Source organism: Rhamphochromis longiceps, linkage group LG1 (genome assembly GCF_057381845.1).
Source record: "Rhamphochromis longiceps isolate RC_006_pf linkage group LG1, R_longiceps_female_GT1.1, whole genome shotgun sequence".
Taxonomy (NCBI): domain Eukaryota; kingdom Metazoa; phylum Chordata; class Actinopteri; order Cichliformes; family Cichlidae; genus Rhamphochromis; species Rhamphochromis longiceps.
In genome coordinates, this window is record NC_140557.1 from 14,385,223 (window position 1) to 14,412,535 (window position 27,313).

At 38.9% G+C, this 27,313-nt stretch overlaps 2 protein-coding genes across 4 annotated transcripts; both read right to left on the reverse strand.

Moving 5' to 3' along the window:
• Positions 1–1,013: 1,013 nt before the first annotated feature.
• LOC146678450 (uncharacterized) lies at positions 1,014–6,033 on the reverse strand. Its single transcript, XM_085393635.1, has 7 exons — positions 5,986–6,033; positions 5,262–5,384; positions 4,986–5,102; positions 4,706–4,762; positions 2,078–2,233; positions 1,748–1,861; positions 1,014–1,624 (listed from the first exon to the last, which is right to left on the reverse strand). Exons 2-7 carry the CDS (start codon positions 5,382–5,384, stop codon positions 1,577–1,579), a joined length of 615 nt encoding a protein of 204 aa, XP_085249761.1. The 5' UTR covers positions 5,986–6,033; the 3' UTR covers positions 1,014–1,576.
• A 982-nt stretch (positions 6,034–7,015) lies between these two features.
• Positions 7,016–26,855, reverse strand: lpin1a (lipin 1a). 3 transcript variants are annotated; one of them, XM_085394228.1, is made up of 24 exons: positions 26,668–26,855; positions 23,831–24,031; positions 23,362–23,457; positions 19,899–19,995; positions 19,583–19,808; positions 16,428–16,502; positions 16,125–16,217; positions 15,833–15,947; positions 15,059–15,233; positions 14,808–14,954; positions 14,614–14,707; positions 13,941–14,137; positions 13,537–13,630; positions 13,315–13,384; positions 12,523–12,609; positions 12,064–12,156; positions 11,407–11,471; positions 11,164–11,302; positions 10,767–10,915; positions 10,544–10,630; positions 10,293–10,445; positions 9,923–10,037; positions 9,723–9,826; positions 7,016–9,601 (listed from the first exon to the last, which is right to left on the reverse strand). In XM_085394228.1, exons 2-24 carry the CDS (start codon positions 24,020–24,022, stop codon positions 9,430–9,432), a joined length of 2,835 nt encoding a protein of 944 aa, XP_085250354.1. In that variant the 5' UTR covers positions 24,023–24,031; positions 26,668–26,855; the 3' UTR covers positions 7,016–9,429. The 3 variants fall into 3 exon arrangements, with proteins under 3 accessions (XP_085250354.1, XP_085250224.1, XP_085250300.1); XM_085394098.1 differs by lacking the exon at positions 12,523–12,609; XM_085394174.1 differs by lacking the exons at positions 12,523–12,609; positions 16,125–16,217.
• Between the last annotated feature and the right edge of the window lie 458 nt (positions 26,856–27,313).

Genomic DNA, 27,313 nt, shown 5'->3' on the forward strand with positions numbered 1-27,313 from the left:
TATTTAGTAAATATTGATATCTATGACTAGCTAGTTTATTGTGATGGTGCTTTGTTTTCTCTATTATTATGTTGCTCTTTGTTGTTTGCTGTCTCCTCTGTTTGTTTGGTTTTTTTTTTTTCTCCATACAGGTGACCCAGGAGTTCTTTTTTTTTTTTCTCTCTCTTCCCCCCCCTTCTCACCGTCTCTTCTCCCCTTTGGTTTTCTTTCTTTCTCTCCCCCTCTTTCTCTCATTCATTCCCCCTGTCCTATTTATTAAAAAAAAATAAAAAAATAAAAAAATAACTTTACATGTTTAGCCATTAAGTAGTGTAGTAGATCTTTGCCATAATATTGACTTCATTCCATTTAGTGTTGTGATTCTGAATGTCTCTATATGTAATAGTTGTATGTCTCACATAGTGTTCCCTGTAAGAGAGGACAGCTTGTTGGGTGTCACAGTGTTTGTGCCAATGGTGTGAAACACGAGTCAAGGGCAGCTATGAGGTTCTGTGCATGTTCTGTCTGGTCTATTCCAAAATATTTAGGGACAGAAGGGTGAAAAAGGATCATATTATTTGGTATCTTACACCTGGTATGAACTATTGGTACCTTTGATAGGTAAATACATATATAAATAAAAGGGCAATGCAATTTATGAGAGGTGCTTTAAGTTCCTAAGATTGTGTTTTCATGTTCTGAAGTTCCCGCCTATTTTAATTTTTTTTTTAAAGTTGGGTTATTAACTTGTGATGCTAAAAAAAACCCTTGTAGGACATTTACTTGTGTACTTATGATTAATAAGGACTGTTAATATTGTTTTGTTATACTAATGTAATAGTTTGGGCTCTATGGCTTTTGAAACATTAGCTGTGAGATGAGCAGTCTCCAGATAAAATCAACCAGCTGATCTAAGAACACTGGAACAGTCAAACTGCAAAGTGAGACAAAGACAAACATTTCTGATAAAAAAGATGTAATTAATTTTGAGATCATTTAACTTTAATATTATAAGAATGTAACATTGTACTTTAACTGCATTAAAAGGTTTCATGAAAAATGTTACGATACCTTAAAAATATTTGTGTGTGTGTCTTTCTTGCATCTCCTTTCTGTTTCTTTACTAACATACAAACACACATATATCAGCACACATTACAAACAAATACAATTAGTAGGGAAATATGAAAAAAGGTGCAACACATGCAATAATGCAATTAATTAATTGTATTAATTTTATAAGGAACCATCAGAATAGTTGCTAAAACTCAGTTGAGGAGGTGCCCCAACAGAATTAAATGGCAATATCTAATTAATTAAGGTAAATTGGACCAGTAAATACATTTGTACATAAATTTGGTTTATTAAGGATAATATTAGCATGTGACATGGAATATGAACCATACTTGTATGAAACAGATTATTAATTTGTTCCTTATTGATTTATCAAGTTTATGTTAGGTTATACACCATGCAATTTCAAAACGATGCATTGAATCTGCCGCTTCAGCAAACTAAAACTAAAGGGTTTGTTTATACAGTATATATATATTTCTTCTCTTAATTTTTCACACTTCAGACAGTCCTCTTGTGTTTGCTATTCAACTGACGAATCAGGCGATGCAGCAGTCATCACTACAATGGCCTAAAGGAGGAGAAAAAATTAGCGTAACTTGACCTTTTGCAACTTTTTAAAACAAATATTGGGTAATAAGTTCCTTGTAGGACATTCCCAACACTAAGCAATGACTGCAGTGTGCCCTCTTACCTGGCTTTTTGTGGATCGCAGGGCAATGCCAGCCAGAGCTGACATTACAATGAAAATAACCGCTACAACAAAAGTGTAGAACACCAAAACTGCTTCCAAAGCCAATCCCATGAGCTAAAAAAAAAAAAAAGGTTGACATTAAAGAAATGAAATACACTGTTACATAGCATTTAACGCTATATTATATTTAATTTAATACATTTAAGAATTTAATTAGTTAAATTTAAAGCTCCAGTCAAAATACATCATGCTGTCCAAAAGATAGGTAAATAACAATAACAATAACAGAGACATAAAACCTGAGGCTGAGAAATATGATAAAACAATTACCTGGCGATTTTCCATTGGTTCAGTAAATGAAAAGGTTCCATTATCATAGATGTAATCTAGGTGGTAGGAATATGCTTCTATGTCAGGCAGGATGTGTATTAAAGTCCAGCATGCGACCAGTATGGAGACAATGCTCAGAGATAACGAAATGGTTACCTGCAGACACCAACAGACAAAGATGGGGGTGATACACAGTCATTTAAAACAAATAAATTCCACTGGAGTCTATGCAGTTCTGTGAAAAACTGAGTACACATGAGAACCACTTTTAGCAGCAATAACTTCAACTAAAATGTGATAAAGAAATCACAACCTCAAGGGTTAGGGTTCTGAGCAACTTCTTAAGAAAAAATCCCATTATATTGAGGTTGGTAAGCATTTGTTTATGCACAGCTCTCTTAAGGTCCAGCCACAGAATTTCAGCTGGACTCAGCTGGACCATTTCAGCACCTCAAGTATTTTTATTCCCAGTTTCTTTCTTGTAGATTTGCTGGTGTCCAAGGTTTTGCTGTGAAAAGGCTTTCTAATGGAAACCCTTCCAAACAAACTATTCTCCTTCAGTCTTTTTCCAGTTGTACTGTCATAAAAGTTAACATTTAACATGCTAACAAAGACCTGTAGTATAGTTTGTTTGTCGCATGATCTGACTTTGGGGTGAATTATGTCCACATAGTGAAGATTGTTGTTAACATACAGTGGGGCAAAAAAGTATTTAGTCAGCCACCGATTGTGCAAGTTCCCCCACTTAAAATGATGACAGAGGTCAGTAATTTGCACCAGAGGTACACTTCAACTGTGAGAGACAGAATGTGAAAAAAAAAATCCATGAATTCACATGGTAGGATTTGTAAAGAATTTATTCGTAAATTAGGGTGGAAAATAAGTATTTGGTCACCTCAAACAAGGAAAATCTCTGGCTCTCACAGACCTGTAACGTCTTCTGTAAGAAGCTTTTCTGTCCCCCACTCGTTACCTGTATGAATGGCACCTGTTTGAACCCATCATCTGTATAAAAGACACCTGTCCACAGCCTCAAACAGTCAGACTCCAAACTCCGCCATGGCCAAGACCAAAGAGCTTTCGAAGGACACCAGGAAAAGTATTGTAGACCTGCACCAGACTGGGAAGAGTGAATCTACAATAGGCAAGCAGCTTGGTGTGAAAAAAATCAACTGTGGGAGCAATCATCAGAGAATGGAAGACATACAAGACCACTGATAATCTCCCTCGATCTGGGGCTCCATGCAAGATCTCATCCCGTGGGGTCAAAATGATCATGAGAACGGTGAGCAAAGATCCCAGAACCACACGGGGGGACCTGGTGAATGATCTGCAGAGAGCTGGGACCAAAGTAACAAAGGTCACCATCAGTAACACACTACAACGGCAGGGAATCAAATCCCGCAGTGCCAGACGTGTTCCGCTGCTGAAGCCAGTGCATGTCCAGGCCCGTCTGAAGTTTGCCAGAGAGCACATGGATGATACAGCAGAGGATTGGGAGAATGTCATGTGGTCAGATGAAACCAAAGTAGAACTTTTTGGTATAAACTCAACTCGTCGTGTTTGGAGGAAGAAGAATATTGAGTTGCATCCCAAGAACACCATACCTACTGTGAAGCATGGGGGTGGAAACATCATGCTATGGGGCTGTTTTTCTGCCAAGGGGACAGGACGACTGATCCGTGTTAAGGACAGAATGAATGGGGCCATGTATCGTGAGATTTTGAGCCAAAACCTCCTTCCATCAGTGAGAACTTTGAAGATGAAACGAGGCTGGGTCTTCCAACATGACAATGATCCAAAACACACCGCCCGGGCAACAAAGGAGTGGCTCCGTAAGAAGCATTTGAAAGTCCTGGAGTGGCCTAGCCAGTCTCCAGACCTCAACCCCATAGAAAATCTGTGGCGGGAGTTGAAAGTCCGTGTTGCTCGGCGACAGCCCCAAAACATCACTGCTCTCGAGAAGATCTGCATGGAGGAATGGGCCAAAATACCAGCTACTGTGTGTGCAAACCTGGTAAAGACCTATAGTAAACGTTTGACCTCTGTTATTGCCAACAAAGGTTATGTTACAAAGTATTGAGTTGTATTTTTGTTATTGACCAAATACTTATTTTCCACCCTGATTTACAAATAAATTCTTTACAAATCCTACCATGTGAATTCATGGATTTTTTTTTCACATTCTGTCTCTCACAGTTGAAGTGTACCTCTGGTGCAAATTACTGACCTCTGTCATCATTTTAAGTGGGGGAACTTGCACAATCGGTGGCTGACTAAATACTTTTTTGCCCCACTGTACATCTGAATGCTCCAGACCAGCAAACTGCCAAAAACATCTACTTTTACAGAGATGCTCTATTAATCAAGTGCATTTGCAGCACTACATACCCTGTTTATTTCTATGGAAGCAGTAAAGGTGTGATTTATCTTCACAGGTGTTAAGATATTAACAATGTTCAAATATAAGTCAAACTATAAATTAAACTATAAATCACTGACGATAATGCAATATTAAATTCTAAGGCATCCATAAACACTTTTATTTGAAGAAACCTCTTGTTCAATTTCTAGTTCTAGTATAATTTTGCTATAATATAACATTCATCATATTTCAGTAGAACTTACTGTTTTCTTGGTGGTGTTATGTTGTGCCAAAATGTATGTAATTCCACATATGATTAACTATGAGAAGACAGAGAGAAAGACAGATTTATTACATATCCCATCTGTTGGATGTTTGTAAGGTGACAGGAAAGCAAACACTGACACTAAAATAAAGTGCAATATAAATTCTGATTATTTAATACTTCTTAAGTTAATGTTAAGTTAATGTTAAGTTAAAAAATATTGAGTCATGTCAAACTTCCCAAGGCACTCTTTATTATTCCCTTGTTGAACTACCAACCAGTGTCCCCAGCAGGAAGCCTGGTGGGATGACTGTCCATACATACATCATCTGGGAGTCTGCCGTGATCGCAACGGATATGATAAAGAAGGATGCACCCAAGATCAGCACAATTGTCTAGGAGAAAACATAAACAACGTTTAGCATGATTTTGTTAGCTATGTTTTATTTTCTGTGGCAATATAAGCCTCAAGTTCTTCTCAAATGTGGAAAGATACTGAAATGAAACAAAACAACAAACATTCATGTGCATTTGTGTATGTGTCAGTGTCTTACACCAATAATTTTGGGTTGTCCCTTTAAGAAGCGGTGTAAAGGTTTTGTGCCCCCCACTGAGGTGCCTTGAGGATTTCCATTATTCCCACCTGGATCACTCACAGAGAGGAGCTCAGCAGACATCTAACCCATTAACACACAATGGTTCACAATCATTATTCTCAATCAATTCTTAACAAATGCATGTATCAAATGTCAGATTTATCATCTGAAAAACTCTGGCAGCATGTGTGTAGCTAATGGGATTTCTTCTTATGACAGCAAAATATTTTTTCACTTTTAATCATAATTATACACTACAGCATTAATTTTTAGTTGTATCTTAGGAGATAAAAGCTCCCGGAGTCCATTTAAGCTTGTTGAGAAGCCCAAAAGCCTGATGCTACAGATGCTGCTGAAATAGCATGGAGTCTGCAACAGATTAGCTACTAGCAACTGACCAACAATAGTCCAATAGACTGGCTGCCTGGTGCTTCAGCTTGTTGTCTGTAAGTAAACTGAGCAACTGTAGACAGTAAGCACATTCACAACATAAGCAGAAGTACTGTACTATAAAATATCTATTAAAAAAAGGAAAATCTGCTGTTCCACCAATCCACCGACACTCAAAAGCGTGTCTGCTTTAAGCTACAACTGTACTTCATTTTGAAGTGACTGACTACAAAATAAAGTTGTTTTTTTTACCAAGCAAAAAGAAAGCTAGTAAACAAGAGAAAAAACAGACCGTAGGCAGCTGTGCAGTCAGAGCTGTAGTTCAGTGTGGAAGCTCCTCATATCAGGTTCATATCTGGAGCAGCTTATGGGTAATCTCTGGACGATCACATCATTTTGAACTCTGAGATTTTTGGGAGTGTTTTTCTCTTTTTCTCCCCATTCCTCCAAAGTGTTTACTCATTTCTGTGTAGCTGAAGGGTTTTACTTTTTACTGTGAATTACTGTGAACTATTCATTACAGTGTTTACTTACTAGTCAGTTTTATGTACTGAACAATCAGGTGGACATTATGATCATTGTTATTTTTTTCCATTTTAAGTACATTAATATTCAAATGTGTAAATAGGTGCACATGCATGAGAACAGACATACATATAAACACTTTCACTCTGTGGAATGTGCTGAATCGAAATGATCGACTCCTTAAAATCGAGTGAAACTTTTCATCAGTCCAGCCAAAGCAGCAGAGGGGAGGGATGAACTGTTTTTGTGTGGGGGCTAAAATGGGGCAGGGCTAAAATGAAGAAGTGGACTGTGGCAAAATATCCTGAGAGCAGAAAACACAGAAAGAGCTGATTTCCTGTTTAGCTATATGCTGTTTGGTGTCGTGCTAGATGGAAAAAAAAAATCAAATTGAACAGCAGAAGTTTGGGAAAGACAAAGTTTTAAAGTGATAAACTGGTAAGGAAGAAACGATTGGCTGGATTGAATTTTAAAATATAAAACAGATGCGGTTTAATAACAAAACTACAAAGATTAAACACTTCCCGTCTGTGGTAGAATAACTTTTATTTTACTGCAGCACACTCATGAGCTCTGCCTCTCAAAATTAGTATATTATAATATAGAACCAAAAACAGTTCAATAAAAGAAAAAGTACAAATTTAAAGAAAGCATTATGAGGAGCCTATAGGCAAATTTCTGAGGTTAAAGGAAGAATTAGGAACTTACGCAAGAAAACAATCAAGCACTGCATGCAGAGTCAAAAAAGTGTAACACAAAATCAATATTAACTTTAAGTTTATTAAAGATGTGTCCATTGTACAGATTGAATTACAATGTTAACAATGGTTTGCACTGGATACTGGTGGCCTGTTGCTTAGAGCCAAAAACATAACATTTACATGGGAAGCAGCAAAGTAATCATCTAAATCAACACAGAGTGAAAACTAGTCAACAGTTTGAATGAATCTTTCACAGAAAGAAATTAGCAATCACCAAATGGGATTTTCTTTAAAAATGCTGAAAGCAAAATTTGAATTTTGACACAATGATCTCATCTCCTTTTTTTCTTCTTTTTCAGAGCAACATGCCTCCTCAAAAGATCAGGCGACAACACAACAGTCATTACTTAAGAGCATGCGTTCTGAGCATCTTTTTCCTCTGGCACAAATTACACTGGACTTCCCAAAGACAGTTTTTCATTAAATGAAAAATAAATTCCTGACTTTCTTTTAAGTTAATCACAATACACAGAGTATCTGTTATATGTACAAACAGTGACAGTATAACCAGGTGAATCACAATCAGTCAGATTTGTTTCTGGCATTCTGGTATTTCAGTACAAGACACATGAACAAATACTTGTGTACTAAAAATATACTTGTTAATTTCAAACTAAAAATCTAATGAAGTACTCTGGGAATAAATCTTTATGCGATTTAAAACCAGTTAGGCAGTGGAAACATATCTCTTTTTGTAAACAGTTGAGGTTTTATCTTGGTTGCCATTAACGCCTCAAACCACAGGCAGCACTAAAACAACTGGGTGTTGATTTATTGCTTCATTGGTTGCGTGATGAAAATGGCACCTCTTAGTTGACTTAAAAAGAGATTTGCCTTGAGGCCTTAAAATGGGTGTGAATATTTGAATGAGCACCAGCATCAAGGTATTTTAGACAATATACTGATTCACAAGAACTTGTATCATAGTACGGTCACAAAAATTATGTTAACACCATACGCAGTGGTTTTCCCATTTTAAGTAATATAAATTAAAAGAGAGGTTTACATTAGGCATAAAAGTTGTTTAGTGGATGTTATTAGATAAGTGATGAAAATACAAACGTCTGATAACAGACAAAAAAACCCCGTATGTACAAACTACAAAAAATAGGCATGTTTCATACAAAAACTTTACAGAATCTGAATACTCTTCCTTTACTTTCCCTCTGCAGGACAGATAAGTGCTTTACATGAAGTACACTAACTTGTGCAATATATCATATTGCATTACAAAACTGAAAATATACTTAGTGTTAAATTAGCTTATGAAGCAATTGCATTGATGGGCATTAGTTATTCGAATGAGTAGAGAGATTTGTATATTACATTGTACGATATCACAGAATGTCCTTTTTTGTACATTTAAAAACAATAGATAGAAACAGACAGAATTTCATTGCATTGTCTTGCACTTGTCTTGAATATAGTCACTGAAGACTATAATATGTGCCATGGCCACATGTTTCACAGTAGCACGGTCAAAAGACCACACGCTTAGCTTTACTTTGCAAAGGAGTTTGGCACAGGAGATTTTTGCATACCCTATTTGTGCTATTTTTGCATGCTCTGGATGGTTTTACCATATATAGTCTGCATTTTCTGGTGCAAAATGTCCACTGTACTTGAGGTCAGAAGACAACCTTTAGCCACATAGCTAGGTAGAATCTTATTTAAAGTTGTAGTTTAAGTACAACTAATACTGCATGCTACGAGCAGAACAGAAACCGCAGCAAAGGGCCCATCTAGCATTTCAAAAGCTGAACTAAATTGGCAATTTATGTTTTATTGTCTGCTATTTAGGCAATAGTTGAAATAGTTGATTTACTAATTGTTATCCTTTGGAATATACATGATGGGTGTAGGTTAAAGGCAAGAATGGTAACCAGTCGAAGGAATCAGTTAGTTCTGTCTTGGTGCCTTTAGAGAACCAACAAACATGTTTTGAGAAACATTTTGTAGCATAACAAAAAATCTAAAGAAATATTATACTCATGCTGTTTGCAAGGTTTACTATGTGTATGCATTAGAGTCAGAACACTTGCAAATGTGAGTTAGTTTAATTCCCAACCAGCTGCTGAATTTCATCACAGAATTATTTTGGTTTTGCTTTTTTTGTTTGTTTGTTTTTTTAAATCTCTTTTCTTGCTTTGTTTTTCACTCAGCAGTCTCATTAGCAATTGATCCTAAGGTTGCCATTTTTAGTCCTCTGCTTTTATCTCCGTCTCCCTGACTACTTTCGTTATCACTCCTAAATGTTAGCACAGCTTGTTTCTTTGTGTTTACTGTAGAAAAAAACATTCATTTCCTTTGAATTGGTACTCAGTTATTTTTTTAAGTATCACCTGTGAGTTAAGGAGCCATCTTGATTTACCATATTAGGAAAAGCTTGATGGCTTCATTCATCTTCACATTTATGCTAAAGCTGCTTCATGCTCGATTCAGCAGTTTCTTCAGCTCATCTTGGCTGGCTGTGGGTCTTCCTCTCCCTCAATAGTGCCTTCAGGAAGTACTTTGTTCCAGTAATTGCATTGGTCAAAATCATCAGAGTGAGGGAAGTCTGCTTCCTCACCTTGCATAAAGACCGGAAAGACATGATCCACCATATCACACAAACGGCCATAGCTGAGAAAGAAACACAAGACTTTTGTCATTTTTCCTGTTAGAAGGCAGAATGCAGACATCAAAACATGGCCATGCACACGAGACTGATGAAAATCAAAAAGCAACTAGGCATATAGCTTACGAGGAAATATTTGTTTTGGCATGCTCCTGCACCAGCTCCCCCTTAGGATTGACAGTGAAAATCCTGTTAAGTGGAACGCCCACCTCCTTATAGGAATAGACATCCTGAAATAACACAAACAACCAGCATGCTTTAAAAATCACTGAGGCCAAAATACGAGCGAGTAATCCACACTGCGGATGTCAGCGCAGTATTCTCACCGTAGCTCTGTTGCCAAAAGCAGCGTAGAATGGTTCAGTGTTTGGGTAGAAAAGGTGCTTGATGTCTGTGAGACACTCGATCTTAAACTTCTCGGGCTTCTTCTCAATCACCTCCCTAAACACAACATAATGTTGAACATTCTTTTTTTTTTTTGTCCTCATTGTAAATCTGCCTCAGCTAACTTTTTTCAAAGGGTACATCTAAGTAATAACCACTAACTTGCCAGAGTAAATACTTTTGCCGTAGTTTAAATATGCAAAAACAATAAAGGTTACCTATTATTACCTGCAACTAAATATTTTAGGTTTTGTGTTAATGGCCAAAAATAATCTAGAGTAGAATTTTTCTACCCCTTGCTCTATATCTGACCTGTGCAAGGCAGAAAAAAGACTGCTTGGGCTGAGCAGCACTGGGCCCATTGGCAGCATGGTTCCCCTTTCATTGACCCAGTGGAGGTAACCTCTTGTCATGTCAGCCATGCCAATGGCCCTTGCAGAACAGTACATGAATTTATATCCATTTCTGTAACAAACAAAAGAAAATATGAGAGACAGAAACATAGCATTGTGCTTCACCCCAACATACTGTATTTTAGCTGGAGGACAATAAGCAGCACTCACAGGCTGACTCTGTGGTAGAGCCGTGCGATACCCTGGTGTGTCCAGTCTTTACCCAGCGTAGGGAGGATGTGGCCCAGAGTGTCTGATCTACAGCGTAATGTAAGACAGACAACGTCACAGAATAAAGCTGTCCCTTTGAACCCAAAAACTGTGTAAAGTCTGACTCCTGCTGGTAATATGATAGAACTGAACAGGATGTAGGCCACTAAGTGTTATTTCACACCTTGTAATGGTTCCATCTATATCGGAGATGACTATCTTGTCATCCCAGCTCCAAAGATAGATTGTGCCATGACATCGGCACGTGCCTTGATACTGAGTGGTCACACTGAACACCACTTCATTAGGACCCTCCCTTAGCTGCAGGCTAGCCTGTAAACACACAGATGAGGAAGGTTGAGAAGTTTTCTTGAGGTTTTGGACGTATTTCTATTTTCACTTTGCCTCGACTGCTAAGTAATTTAAACTTTCAGATGGTCTTATTAAAGACAGTGTATTATTGTTTGTTACTGTACAGATTCTTCTATATGTAGTGAACCACATGAGCAAAATATCTTAAATAAGGTAATTTGTATTCCTGTTGATGTCAATAAAAGCAAGTGTAGAAACAAACACTGTACCAGTTGCTCTGACGTGAGCCGAAGAGTCTTCTTGTAACAAATGCCACCAGAACTCTCAAGGGGCTCTGACTGAAAGACTCCTGATATCTGACTGGATGATTTGTGGTCTTCATCACTTGAGGATGATTCATCCTTCAGCCTGAATTATACAAGACAAAAATGCTCATATAAGATTAAACAAGTAGGAAAAAATATGTCAATAGGTGCGGAGAGAAAAATACACAGTTTTAAATCTAACGTTACCTGTTTACTGGGGCCATTGTTATGGAAGTCTCGTCTTGGTCTCCAGCTGCTTCTGTCACTGATTCCTGAGGAACAAAAAGGTCAAAGGTCACATGTATGACCCAAGGAAGAAATTTGACTAATCCTTTCCCCGTTCTTCCTAATGTCCAGTAAATGATACGGTGAATCGTAGATAAACAAGTTCATCATCTGCATATCTATCTGTGCACTTACTGACTTTTTTTTTTTTTTTTTTTTTTTTTTTTTTTAAATGACATCAGAAACAGCAGTATGCGACATTACGTGATGGCAGAGCTTCAGTTCATCCTTTGTCATTTTTTTTTTTTTTTTTTTTTTTTTTTTTTAATAAATAGGACAGGGGGAATGAATGAGAGAGAGAGGGGGAGAGAAAGAAAGAAAACCAAAGAGGAGAAGAGACGGTGAGAAGGGGGGGGAAGAGAGAGAGAAAAAAAAAAAGAACTCCTGGGTCACCTGTATGGAGAAAAAAAAAACAAAAAAACAAACAAAAAAAACAAACAGAGGAGACAGCAAACAACAAAGAGCAACATAATAATAGAGAAAACAAAGCACCATCACAATAAACTAGCTAGTCATAGATATCAATATTTACTAAATAATAAACGATATTGTGCAGCACGCAAGATAGACAGCACTTACTGACTTATAGTCATTGTTCCTGCTTCTCCATGAGAACCACCAGCGTCCTCCTTTCTTTGGCATCTTGTCCTTCATAATGTTCTCCACCGATGCCTGGAGACAATCATGCATATACAACTCAAAACTGACCGAAAATGTAACTTAAAGCTGACAAAAAAGAGAGAGCACAAGAAAGCACAAAAAGAAAATCTAAAAGGCAAAGTAAAATATGACAAACCACACTAAACTCCTGCTAACTTGCTTGTAAAACAATTAGAATTGAAAACAATAAGACATGCAAATAGAAAAATAGCAGATGCTAGATTAAATGAAAAGGAAGATGATGTTCATGGTTGGACTCAAGTGAAAATATGGGGAAAAAGAGAAGCTGACGGAAAGGGTAACAATGATAAAGCAACAAAGCAGGCAGATAAAGTCATGCCCCGACCAACACATAAGCAAAGCCAGAAAACATCATACAGGCTGGGTAGGACTGGAGCCAAACAGACCAGGGAGGCAGTATGAGAAGAAGCCAAAAGCAGAAAACACATAACTCAAACACCAACACTTGGTAAATATAAACATCGGGTGGATGGTGAAAGAAAGAATGGATTTAAATAAAAGGGAAAAATAAGAAGGGGGACAAAGACATGACATTAATCAAGTGTTAGGTCAATGAATTTACCACAACAGTTCACTGTGATATAGGACTGGCAAATATGCTATAAGCTCTCCCATGTGTCGAGTAATTTTGATCGGTAGCATGTAAGTTTTGTTCACTTGGGATAAAGTGAAAACATTTAAATCTTCACTTAGTTTTGAAATATTGATTATTGAAACAAGGAATGAGTGTGAACACATTTCAGTTGGTGTTATTTTGTTGTATTAATGAGAGGTGGCTGGCAAACAACAATAGTGAACCAGAGTGGGAAAAAAAAACTGATTAAGGATAAATTGTAAAATGCCAGAAATGCTCTGGAGTAAAGGTGGTCCATAACATTGCAACACAACAAACACACCATATAACAAATAACAATATTGAATACAACAGTAGATAGTAGCCAAAGTAATGTATATTCATCAAAGCAAAATGTGGCTTTACACATTGTTTCAGACAAAAAACAAAACTCTTCATTTACACATTTTATTGATTAAATACAACAAAACGTAAAGGTCCGTCTTCACAGTTTTTGAGAGGGCAGAATTTGTGGCATTCATGTCGAATGGAAAGAATCAGGAGTAAATACTTGTGTATCACTGTGGTGGTCTTACCTGTGGCAGTGGTTTCTGGTAGACCTGCATGGCCAGCATGACAGGAGCAGCTGTGTTCCAGTTGTAGTACCTACAACAGGTGACAGAGGAAGCTATTATGCACCCGTTCATTCTTAAAGACATCTACTGGCAAAGGATAGCTTACATATTTGCAAAAAAAAAAAAAAAAAGCTTGTATATGTCAGACGCTCAGTTCAAATAAAGAGCAGTAGAAGTACATACTTGCTTCCTATCTTGACCACAAGGTTAGGGTCATCAATAATAGAAGGGTTTTCAGAGAACTGTTGGTAGGAAACAGCCTTCTCCATGAATTGCTCTGTAGCAGGAACAGACAGAGGCAAGAACAAATGAGAAAAAAAGATCTGATTGATAAGATAGTTTTTTCATATAATAACTTATTTTTATCTAACTGTGTGAAATCTTAAAAATCAGTTCATTTCTGTTTAAAATATGTAAAACGCGAACAGACCTGCAACATTATTTATGAATATTGTTAAAGTTTTCAAATTAAAAAATATAATATGTTGTTTTTAATTTCTTTCATATAAGCTTTATCTCAACAACTGCAAATATTTCATGCACATTATTTCACTATTATTATCCAACATCATCATTCCCTGTCCCACCTTTTGTAATCTCCCTGTTATCAGTGAGTCCTCCACACAAAGAGATAGCAACATGAGGTAGATCACACACTTGATCCACCAAACTGTCCACGCCACTGTCCACCCCGCTGCTGCCGACTGACTGTGGGGATTGGTTAGCGCTCCGCACACCCACCATCATCTCAGTGTCCCCCTTCATCGAGCTGCTGCCTCCGTCACTGTGGAGGGAAAAATACACACACATGGATCACACAGTAATTCTTCATACTATCATGCCATATACTATGTAAACAATGGTCTAAAATGTATTTAGTACACTTCAAGTTCTTCAAGGCTAAATTCAGTTTTGGAAATTGGAGTTTTCGAAGACCTTGAGAGGAGGAATATCTGTCTTCTCTTAGTTATAAAGAAGTTCAATGGCTGTTACCATGTGGTGACAAAAATACAACTGAAAGAAGGTCTCCTTCTTTCTCGTAACCTAGCTACCTCATTAATCTTCTTCATGCTATCAAGTTCAAATAATCTGCTATTATAAGCACTTACAGTGAAGCAAGTGCTTAGTTATTGAAAAAAAAAACCTAATGTTATACAAAAATCATCCATAAAGTATTCTGTGCTCTGTGTGTCAGTGGAAAGAAATACTGTGATCCCTAATATGGCCACCAGAGGGTGCTACAACACATGCTGTACGTACGTTTTAGGAAAGTAAAGAGCAGCTACTTCAGGCTCCAGTTCTGTAATGTCATCCAGGTAAATACCATCAGCACCCAGGTGTTGACTTCTCTTTTCTAGAAGAGACATTTATCAGTGCATAAAAGAGGAAACAGAAATTTAGACACACTGAGATCAAGATATCCATTGTTTACGAGCAGAAAACTCAAACAGTACCTTTCCTCTTGGACGGTGAATCGGTCCTTTTGATGGGACTATTCCTGCTATCTTCCAAATGATCAGGAAGAATTCTTTGAGACACTGAGCATGTTGTCAAACTCTCCATCTGTACACATGACGGCCCAACACTTTTCACTTCTCTCTCTAAAGGAAAAAACACAGCATTTCTCAAAGCATTTTAATGTGACGCTGTGCAAATTTATCCTGCTTTTAGATATTTGTACATTCAGTGCAAAGTTTTATTCTACCTTGTTCTCTGACAATGTGTCCATTTCTGTTTTCCTCTGTGTCTTTGTCCAGTGGTGGCACTGGACTGCACAGAGTTCCCATGTCACTGATGGCTCGGAAGTGAGTGCTAGAAGACACCGGTATGGAGACAACAGCGGCAGAATCCTGCTTCTGGTGGGCGGTCAGGAAAGATGGCTGTAAAAGAAAAACAGACAGTCAGTTCAGACAATATTTGCTTTCTTACATACATTTTATTAACCCCACCCCTTAGTCATGTTTCATTTTCTCCACTCATACAGGCTGAAGTCTTAACATTACTTATAAAATAGATATGGCTTTGTTGGTTCTGATCAGCAGGTGGAATCAGTTCAGAATCAGCACATTTGTGTCCATTTGTTTGACTTTGGGTGTGCAACCTATGCAGACATACTTTAGTGTAGTCCTCCAAGAAACTAACAGTGTGCAGCCTAATGTTGATGAAGCTGTGTGTCGACTGATACACAAAGTGGATCAGCATGAGTAGTAAAGGGAGCAACTGTGGAGCACAACCCAAAGGCGAGAAGCATGAAAAAACAAAAAAAGCAGCACGAGAAGTGCTAATAATGGGTGCGGTGGACAGTTTTCATTGTTTGCACACTTTATTTTACCTTCACACCTTAACACAGTAAACAGCTACAACATGCAGTTATATGTATATATTGTATTTTATGACCATGCAGTTGATTTAATGCTGCCATCCCCAAAAGGCAAAGCCAACAGACTCAATTCATGTGATGCCATGTGTGGTTATGTACCTGGGCAGCCTGTGGTAACTCCCCCCAGGTCCATAGCATCTCAGGGTTGTCCTTAGATGGATTTGTTAGCTCTGAGTCACTCTTTGGTGTTGATGACTGCGAATCGTCTGGGCTACTGGAAAAGTTAAAGTCAAACATTTGTTTTGGATTGTCTGGTACTTCACAGTTTCAAAGTTACAAAGTTACAAAATGTATCATTCTTTGTGCAAATTTTTATTGCATAAATAATGCACTAAAATTAGTGCATTATTTCATATTTAGTGTTCAGAGAGGGTGGAATCTAAGGTGATACCTAGTAGGAGAAGAGAAGTGAGAGGACTGCTGAGGACAGGAGATGGATAGACCACAGGGCTGAGGAATGGACAGAGTCTTCTTAATCAATTTACTACAGAAAGAATAAAAGACAAAAAGAACACAAAAAAAGAGAAGGGAAGAAAAGAGAGAATGAAAGACAGTGAATTGTGATTCCATCTAATTATCATGAGGACAAAAAAACATATTAAAATGTGCAATATGCTATTTCATGAGAAGAGTTTATTAAAGAGTTCAAGTGTGTGTCTGTCAGTGTGACAGACACACACTTACATCCAAATACCTCTGTGAATGAGTCCAGTCAGTGCTGGGGAGAATGTGGGCATTGGCAGTCAATCCCTGATCACCATACACAGGTCTGATCACAAATACACACATCCAGTGAGATGTCAGTCATGTGCACAACCATTTTATTTCATCATTAGTGCAGACACTGGTATTTACTATGTAAACAGTGCGTCGATGCAAGTCGTATCACATCCAAGAAACTATGGTATGGTCTTTTTATTTGTTGAAAATTGAAATGTCGTGGGCTGTTTGACTGTGACCGCATATCATAAACCAGCCAAGGAAATACACTCATTAAGTACAATTTAGAGAATGACTTGAAGCACACACACTTTTTTTGCTTGTCTTTAAGGGTTTCAGGATCATGTGGCAAACTTCCTAAAAAAGGCTTGGAATGCCTCCAGTAAGGATGACCCCGTGAGCCATTCTTTCAAAGAGACAGTGCGCGCTGTGGGAAACGGACAAATCCTTGGAGCAAGTCCAACAAGCAGAGCTGGTTTCCAAGAGGGCTTCACACATGAACACAAACATGCACAAACCTGCACACACACATAAAACTGCTTCTCTTTAAACACTTAAGAAAATTATTTATTTATTAAACAGAAACTAACCTTAATTCCATTTAACACCGGTTAGAGAGAAAATTGATCCTGGTTTTCAACATAAACACACCACATTGATTTTTCTGATGCCTTCTCACTGTTTTGAGCTGTGCAGGACTTGCTTAGACAAATTAAAATCTAGCAATGTTTGAATATGAATCTGTTGAAAGCAGGTGGGCTGTTTGTTATTGCCATTCAAATCTGATCAAACTACACCGACACAGCAGTCCTCATGAAGCACGTGTTCTAAAGTTTTCAGTGTTATATTCTTCTCTCATTAAGTACTTTTTCAACACATATTTTAATTGGAGATAAAGTATTGGAATTTCAGGAGCGGGACCACACCTCCAAACATGCTCCTTCCGATTCTTATCTACAGTGGGGCAAAAAAGTATTTAGTCAGCCACCGATTGTGCAAGTTCCCCCACTTAAAATGATGACAGAGGTCAGTAATTTGCACCAGAGGTACACTTCAACTGTGAGAGACAGAATGTGAAAAAAAAAATCCATGAATTCACATGGTAGGATTTGTAAAGAATTTATTCGTAAATTAGGGTGGAAAATAAGTATTTGGTCACCTCAAACAAGGAAAATCTCTGGCTCTCACAGACCTGTAACGTCTTCTGTAAGAAGCTTTTCTGTCCCCCACTCGTTACCTGTATGAATGGCACCTGTTTGAACTCATCATCTGTATAAAAGACACCTGTCCACAGCCTCAAACAGTCAGACTCCAAACTCCGCCATGGCCAAGACCAAAGAGCTTTCGAAGGACACCAGGAAAAGTATTGTAGACCTGCACCAGACTGGGAAGAGTGAATCTACAATAGGCAAGCAGCTTGGTGTGAAAAAATCAACTGTGGGAGCAATCATCAGAAAATGGAAGACATACAAGACCACTGATAATCTCCCTCGATCTGGGGCTCCACGCAAGATCTCATCCCGTGGGGTCAAAATGATCATGAGAACGGTGAGCAAAGATCCCAGAACCACACGGGGGGACCTGGTGAATGACCTGCAGAGAGCTGGGACCAAAGTAACAAAGGTCACCATCAGTAACACACTACAACGGCAGGGAATCAAATCCCGCAGTGCCAGACGTGTTCCGCTGCTGAAGCCAGTGCATGTCCAGGCCCGTCTGAAGTTTGCCAGAGAGCACATGGATGATACAGCAGAGGATTGGGAGAATGTCATGTGGTCAGATGAAACCAAAGTAGAACTTTTTGGTATAAACTCAACTCGTCGTGTTTGGAGGAAGAAGAATACTGAGTTGCATCCCAAGAACACCATACCTACTGTGAAGCATGGGGGTGGAAACATCATGCTATGGGGCTGTTTTTCTGCCAAGGGGACAGGACGACTGATCCGTGTTAAGGACAGAATGAATGGGGCCATGTATCGTGAGATTTTGAGCCAAAACCTCCTTCCATCAGTGAGAACTTTGAAGATGAAACGAGGCTGGGTCTTCCAACATGACAATGATCCAAAACACACCGCCCGGGCAACAAAGGAGTGGCTCCGTAAGAAGCATTTGAAAGTCCTGGAGTGGCCTAGCCAGTCTCCAGACCTCAACCTCATAGAAAATCTGTGGCGGGAGTTGAAAGTCCGTGTTGCTCGGCGACAGCCCCAAAACATCACTGCTCTCGAGAAGATCTGCATGGAGGAATGGGCCAAAATACCAGCTACTGTGTGTGCAAACCTGGTAAAGACCTATAGTAAACGTTTGACCTCTGTTATTGCCAACAAAGGTTATGTTACAAAGTATTGAGTTGTATTTTTGTTATTGACCAAATACTTATTTTCCACCCTGATTTACGAATAAATTCTTTACAAATCCTACCATGTGGATTCATGGATTTTTTTTTCACATTCTGTCTCTCACAGTTGAAGTGTACCTCTGGTGCAAATTACTGACCTCTGTCATCATTTTAAGTGGGGGAACTTGCACAATCGGTGGCTGACTAAATACTTTTTTGCCCCACTGTATATATGTTCCCCCAGTTCTACAAGCAGTTCCTTCTTGTTTACGTGCCCCACCCTCCATCCCCTCTTCAATTCTTTAACTTCTTCACTTCTATTTAGTACATGGGGATCTGCTTGGCCCGGGAGCCGCCACCAGGCCCCTTCGAGGTCTTCCCCAAATCGCAGTTCAATTCACATCCAAGCCATTCACCTTTATCTACTAAAACGCTGTGAAAGCTAAAATGAGGACATAGGCCCAGATATGAATATATATATATATATGTAATCTGTGATTTAAATGATATAAATACACACCCAGCTTTTAGACAGTTCAAACAGCCACTTAAACACATACCCATGCATGAAAAATGTAAGCACACACACACAAACACACACAGGTTTTCCACTTAACACAGTTAAGGAATTATTGGCAGTGGTTCATCGGCTTCGCAAACAACACTGTGACAACCAACAAATGTTTTTTTCCCCTGTTAAATACCAGGCTGGCAGGTATAATAACCTCTCTTTCTTTCTCCCTCTCTGTTTCATACACGCAAACATATTCAGACTTTCTCTTGCACACACACACCTGCTGCTGTCCCCCTCCATTTCCTCATCTGAGCTCAGGTCAATAGTGAACATGTCCTCATCATCTGAGAACTCTTCTCCACTTTCCTCTCTCCTCAGTCCTGCGCCTCCTCCACCTCCCTCTGGCCGTGCCTTCTTCTTTCTCTTTCTCCTCTTCTTGGTTAACCCTCCTTCACTTTGCTGCAGTCCCAGATTCTGAACAGGAAGCGGGCCGCATGGGATGGAGTCTATATGATGGGAAAGAGTATCATAAAAAACTGTTTAAGAAAATGCAAATTGTCACAAATTCTAACATCGCTGTTTCCAACGGCGCCTACCATGGTGACGAGAGTTGCCCCTGGCCAGATGTGACTTCATTAACTCCTGCCCTGTTGACATGATTGGTGATGTTGCCAGGTAGGATGGAACCACTTCCTGTTTCCAGGGAAAGTGAGATAAGGTCTGAAATTAGCAATACTTGACGCAAGTCTTTTCTGCTGTACCATCTCTTGTGTAGACCGCAGCATCTATAATAGCTGCTGATACTGACATGAAAAGTGCTTCTACTTTTGTTTTTTTTAATTATTATTATTGCGTTATTGAGAACTCTTTGTTCATACATTTAATGATGCAATTGTCTTCTTTGGTTTAAGCCATTAGCTTTGACATTTATATCTGGAGTTTTTAAGAATTATTACACAACAGCAAGTAAAAATTGCCCTCAGAACAGTTGTAATATAAAATAGATTGAGAATCCAATCATGTAGGACAAGATGCAAGAATAAAGTGGAGCATTTTAAGGTCCCATCACCCTCTCTACAGCTGGGGGTGATGAAAAAGCCTTGAGTATAGCAGGTAATGACCAGGCCAAATATGTTTGTTCTCTGTCAAAATGTCATAGCAGTCCATATTGCAGATTGCTGATTTTTCTATTCTAAAAGAAAATGAAATATTGCAACAACAGATATGGTCATTCCTACTGCCAAACAGCCAGCTAAATAATCTGGTGAAAATTTGAGCTCAGATTAGCAAAATCACAGAGATTTGCTCATCAGCGTTGCACTGCCAAGAGGCTGCTAGAAGAATAAAGAGAGACAGAGAGAGAGAGAGAGAGAGAGAGAGTGGGGGAGGCGGAGGCATGATAAAGGGATGATCCAAACAGAGCAGACTCACACATGCCTTGCAGTTCACGTGTCATTGCACAGTCCAACACAGCACAATTCATTTAGACTGGAGAGGAAAAGGGATAGTACTGAGTACAGATCTACTCTGAGCTCTATACTCAGAGGGAAATATCAGCTCTAAAGCCAGTTTCAGTTCCAGTATTTAAATTGTTTTTGTTTTTTTACTCCAGTCTGTTGATATTTCAGTTTCTCACTGAACAATAAGTGTTATTCCCACAATTTCCTTAGAAAAAGAGCATTTGTGCACAAATATAGAGTTCTTAAACCACACAAGATCAACTATAAAGCGATTTGTTTATATGCTGCAAAATGCAATGTAATAAATAAGATTACTTCAATTACTGAGTAAAAATCTTTCCAACACTTTGGTTTTACATCTGTGATATTTGCATTAAAGGGTTGTTAAATGCACATGCCATAAAGATAAAGAGAGTAATAATTCTCTTTATGTGTCACCCTTTAGGGCACAAAGTCATTAAGTTACATCATCGGAGATGTTTCTTTTATTAAAGCACTGGTATTGAAAGATTTCTAATGTTGTAGCATGAAGATGAGAATTTTGGGCTCAATTTTTGTGCATTTATTTGATCATGCACAAACCCCTGCAAACTTTGCACCTTGAGAAACACAGATGAAGAGTGTACAGAGTGTACATTAGGACTTGAGATGTGACAACTTAGACTGACACAGTCTGCAAGCTCCCATGATGCTTGTTCTTTTACCTCTTCATGTGAGTGGCAAACACACCGTGCTGTGCTACCAATGTGCTATTACCAGCTAGAGGTTTTATGTCCTTGTACTGCTCCTCTTTCATGACATGTACAGTATGTCTCAGTAATTTCCGAGGGCAGTCTGTGTGTAACAGACTATACAGTGTGTGAAATGGCAGACCTATAAATAGGTCTCCGGTGGTTTTCCACTCTCTGGAGAGAGAGTTATGTTAAGGGAAAGGATTCAAGTCGAGACCAAAACTATAAGACAAACATGGTCAAACCGAATTCGCAAATAACTCTATGTGGGACTGAAACTAAAAGCCATTATTTTCTTGTCTGTTGTGGAAAGAGGTATTATAGTATTGATTTATTAATAGCTTCTCTATAAGATGGACAGTAAGTAATGGATGCAGCATTAGATGGACGTAATCCTTCGGAAAAGGAATTAGAACCTCTCAGATTGCAACATATTCCTTTTCATTCTTGGCCAGGGGAAAGCGCGAGCTCCTGGTTACTCACCACTTCACGAGTAACATTGTGACTGCTGATAGATGTTGTTTACTACAATAGATCTTCCTTGAAGTACCTCTCAACCTCAAATACTCCCATACTCCCTCCTACCTCCCATGAGACGTTACCTATCGCGTTACAGAATCAGGTTTCAAAACAGAAGGGAATGTTCCCAGATTATGCCGTTTCCTGTGACGTGTATGTGCATGTGCGCTGCAAATACTTCTGTGTAATACGGCGTATTACAGATACATGAAAAGCTAAAATCTGACAGATAAATTCAGCTTCAGGGGATTGAGGCAAACCAGTGGGTAAAGTCTATGGTTGAATAATGTGAGCCGTTTCTATTACAGATGCCCCAATTTATCAGTTGAACATTGTATCTGTTGCCATTTGCCTGGAAGCAAATAAACTGGTGTCTGGCACTGGCAATAGTCAATGTCTGTCTGTCCTCGCATGACACTTTTGTACTGCGTAAATGTTCATAAGAGCTTTTAGACTTGAAAAACAAATGTCTTTGTTTCCCTGGCTGAAATGGGAAGAAAATGACAAAGTGTTGCCTGCTCCTGGCAAACACCCTGTATAACATAGTTACAGGTCCAAAACAACACAAAACACCTTTAGGCAAATGTTGCTATGAATTGACACTATATGAATCAGTCATTCATTTCTATCAAATTTCTTTTTCTCCACCCACATATCAAAGTTAGACAATGACAGACTGTCGACTGTGTGTTTAGTGTCTGACTGACCAGTGTTTGTCTCTGCTTTCTGCTTGTCATGATGGTTTATTTCTGGGAAGCTAAACTCGTGTTTGCCAAGAAGATGCCACAGGAGGACAGAAGCACTTGTTGTGCCTTGTTATTGAGCCTAGTGTTTTGCTAAAATGTTTAGCTACTTATCTACAAACAAGTTGATAAGGTCTATGCTTGGATTTTTTCCCCCAAGTATGACAACACTAGGATATTTTATATGCACATGTAAATAAAAAAGGTACTCAATTCATAGAAAACCTCATAATATTAAGAAATTTTGAAGTATATTTTACACTCCTTAAAGCTGTGTGGTAAAACTGACGCCGCGAGTGAGTCAAGGTACATCTTTTTTCTTACTCTGGGCTTGTCAGGGCAGGACGAGAAGACATTTAAGTTTGGCAATTAAAGTTACAACAACGTGTAGTTGCAGATTAATCAGCGAGTGGTAAAACCAGTGAGAATCGCTACTACCTAAGAGGGCAAATAATAATTTAGCTCTGTTGGAGCACAGTGATAAATCAAGCACTTCTTGTATATTAGTTCAGGCTTTATGACCTTCATATCTGCGAGTAATGTTCTGTGCTATTCTCGTGTGTGTTTACTGATTCAGGAGTAATGACTCTGTCAATCACTACTCACCATTTTGTTCTCAGTCTCTTTAACAAAGAAAGCCTCTCCATTTTCTCCCAGCTTCATGTGTAAGCTCACTGGCTCTCCATTAATTTCTATGTCCACCTGCAGAACAGAACAGAAAAAGAATTGATTAAGACTAATGCCTTAGACTTCATTAGCATTCCCTGACAACCTCCAGACTGGAAGGTTGAGAAGACCAATGCAGTACCTTTAGGCTATAAAAAATAAATAATAATCTGTTATAACCTAATGTTATCATTAAGATACTGACTCATGAGTTTTACTGATTGTAGTCCTGTTTTAAATATACTGTTATAATGCACTGTTTTAGTTTCTTTTTTTCAAAAAATATACTATAGCGCTGCACAAATGAATGCAGATTAAATTTACATATATTAAAATTTACATTTAGCTGTCGTGAAACATAAAATAGATTTTAAACATGTGCAGGTTAGAGAGCGCTCTATGATCTCACCACTTTCTCACGTGACCGCAGCACACCCATCTTGCCAAAGCGGACGTGAAACGGAGAGCACTGTAAGGAACCATCTGGCTGCCGGACCACAATGACATCTATACACCCAGACAGTGTTGCAGGGTTGAGCCCTCTGTACAGCTCCTTGACCTGCACAAACACCTGCCCCGCCAGCTGACCCACATAATTCATGGTTTGCAACTGGGAGATAGAGAGTGAGAGAAGAAATATAGGAGATTATTCATCTGTTTTAGTCACGTTTCATGTCTTTAACGTCAAAACACAATGCAAGGCCATCTTGTTACATAATTACACATTAAGACACATTATTGATATACTGAGTCCAGTTTGTGCCCACTCATGCCAGCTAACTGCATAATCTCAAGTGGTTTCTGGCAGGTTGCTGATACCTCAAGCAAAGACAGCTTCATCATTCTTTTCTCTATTCTTGTGGTGCTTCTGAGTGCGGGGTATGTTTGTGGGTTTGACCAAAGTTGGTATATGAGAGCATTGTGCTTTTCAAAAAAGACAGAATGAGGGGGTGGGTTTACCCCCCACCAAAAAAGACAGCATTATAAACTCAGCGCATTTTCCTTTCTGTAGTGCAAATATACAGTCCATCAGGGATGTCTGGCATTACTCTAGTACGGCAAACATGCTCTTGTGAGCGCATCACAGACAGGGAAATGCCTCCAGTGTCCTCCAAGATTTATGGTTGTGAGTAATGGAGAAATGAACAGCAACCCATCTGTTATGAACTGAACAGCCTTATTAATTTTTTATGAATAAACAAGTTGATATTTCATAAGCCTTCTTCTGTTGTACTGTCTTTGCAATGTACAACCTAATGGCCCTACAGCTATGATGGCTTATTAATAGTAGCCACTATGTAATAGTCAATGTTAATTGTAACCAGATATTTTTAGAGAGAATGTTTAAAAATATATAAATCCCCTTTTGGTGAGAGGCATACAGAAACAAGAGGGAGAGCGGGAAAAGGTTACGAAAGGGCGGTGAGGCCACGTGTAACATGGGTTTAAACACATTCAAGAAAATTGTAACCACCTGTCACCTGCTTGTACTGACTAAGATAGTGTCACATACACAAACATTACAGCACGCCCAGTCGGCAGATGGCTTCGTGCTTCAGCAAACTGTGCAAGAACGCTGATGATGAGGATGATTCATTAACACACATCAATTATTGAACATCACAGATTGGGGATCTTTTGTTCTAATGGCCTAGCTTTATTCCACTGCTCATCAAAGCCACATAAGTCAATCATCACACCCTTGGTCTAACCAGGCCACAACAATAATAACACAACACACCACAACACTGTTATTAGAATAACGACTACACGCTGTGCACCTTTCCTTCTTTTTTCTGCTTCTGCAGAGGAGTGTGGTAGAAAACGGCTTAAATTCAGTGATATCTGTATATCGTACAAAGTAACCCATAATGCTGTTCATGGAAATCAAAATGATTAATATGTGTTCTAAATGTTTATTCAACATTCTTTCTTTTAACATGGAAAGAAAATAATAGGATGGAATAGAAACTGTAGTGATAGCTATCGAACATACTTTGCAAATGAACAAATTTGCATATAACCTCATGGGAGAAAATATGTTCTTTTTCCTTTGGTAGTTTGTTTCAACATGTCAGTTTCTATGGTGCAATTTCGAGCATTACAAATGGGATAGGCAATAATTATTTGATCCCTTGACCCAACTCTGACTCCCTGGACCTCTTGTCCATTTATTTCAACACCATGAATATGAGTCCATCAATTTTCATGCCACAGACCTGACATTACGGTAAACAGAAATCTCCCGCAAACACATCTCTCTCTCTCCTTTAATCTCTCTCTCTCTCTCTCTCTCTCTCTCTCTTTCTCTCCCTCACACACACACACACACACACACACACACACACACACACACACACACACACACACACACACACACACACACACACACACACACGGCCAAAGCCATGCCCAGTCCTCCAGGACGTTTCTGTTAAAGAGCCAATCACACTGCGCCTCAATTACGTAATAACCTATCACGAGTCCACCCAAGGGGTCATTATGTGTCATTAAATGGACATGCAGCACAAGAAACAAAACAGTTAGGCTACAAGAACCTGATCTCAGTCACTGCTGTTCTTTTTCGGATAAGTGAGCAACAACGCTGAGTTGCATTCACAGTGTGTGACATAGTGTGCTGAGGCTTATTTATAAACATAAAACATCAGTGGCCTCTCACCACAGGAAAGACAGTGTGCAAACACGGACAGGATAGCTGAGAGGTAAGAGAGAGATTGAGGGATTTACAGACAGATGATAATGTGAAGGATTATCCAATTAAATCAATTTAATGTGACTGGAGCAGCCAGACACACCGGGATGATTGTCTGTGACAAATGATAGCTAAATAAAACAAAAAAGGGAGGGGGGTTCTATATATTAGACAGCACTTTACTAAATCACTATACCGTCTGAAAACGCACACCACGAAATAAAACCATAGATGCATATATTATACATATATACAAATATATAAACAAATACTGTCACAAATATTGTGGATATTTCTCTTATGCAGGATGTGAAGAGAAGCTGCATCAGTACGGGATTGATAATTACGTCGTAGTGTGGCTCTGTGGCGACATGTAAACATCTGCACACGGGGTGAGGCTCTGCAGTCTGCATCAGGGCTCTGTCTTCATTCAAACAGCCCAAGCAATATATAACACCTGTACTTCAAAAATACCTAAACCCCATGACATGTTTCTCACAGCATGCTACAGAAGCAATGTAGTCTTTGCTTACATTATTTATGGACGTCGCTCTTCCCTCCAGAATATTTCTTCCTTCCGATTTTTCCACTAAGGGTCCTATACTGGTTTACGGCGTTAAGTGTCAGTGCTCAGCACAAACATCATCGGTAATATTCACACTCTTACAGCTTTGTTGACATCTGATCGTGGCTTCTGTGCTCGAGGATGATATGCGTTTTAAATCGTATGCCGCGTTCAGGTTACCTTGGAAATCGGACGCATGAATCGGGAGTGACGTCACTCCAGTATTAACGTCTGGAAAACAGGAAAAAACAGGATTTGTTTTTACTTCTTAGCAAACTACAGTCTTTTGTGCACCACTAATACTACTGGGAAATACTTTTACTGTTTTTAACACACACTTGTGCACAGAAGCTGCTCAGTTCTCCGCCTATGGTTTATTTAGCGAGCACGACAGTGCAGATTACAAGTTTTACAGTTTAATTTATGACATCTCGGATTGTTAACTCGATATTAATGGGGTTGCTCCGACTTCTCCGGTTGGAAGTCAGAGCTGACGGGTCGTTCCAGACGAAAAATAAGACTGCAAACTCGGAACTTTACACTTCCAAATTACTCTGGAACGCACCACGTGGATTAAATATTCCTCCCTCCACCACAGAGCTGCAACCTCGGAC

Bases quoted from the DNA above. Each gene is read 5' to 3' on its own strand.
- LOC146678450 (XM_085393635.1), bottom strand. From the start codon at position 5,384: ATGTCTGCTGAGCTCCTCTCTGTGAGTGATCCAGGTGGGAATAATGGA. The intron at 2,234-4,705 runs GTAAGTTCTACT...TGGTGTCTGCAG, and splicing joins ATAACACCACCAAGAAAACA to GTAACCATTTCGTTATCTCT. The intron at 1,862-2,077 runs GTAATTGTTTTA...TTTTTTTTTTAG, and splicing joins AACCAATGGAAAATCGCCAG to CTCATGGGATTGGCTTTGGA.
- lpin1a (XM_085394228.1), bottom strand. From the start codon at position 24,022: ATGAATTATGTGGGTCAGCTGGCGGGGCAGGTGTTTGTGCAGGTCAAG. The intron at 19,996-23,361 runs GTGAGTAGTGAT...CCCTGGAAACAG, and splicing joins AAGAGACTGAGAACAAAATG to GAAGTGGTTCCATCCTACCT. The intron at 13,631-13,940 runs GTGGGACAGGGA...TTCCTGCTACAG, and splicing joins TAACAGGGAGATTACAAAAG to AGCAATTCATGGAGAAGGCT.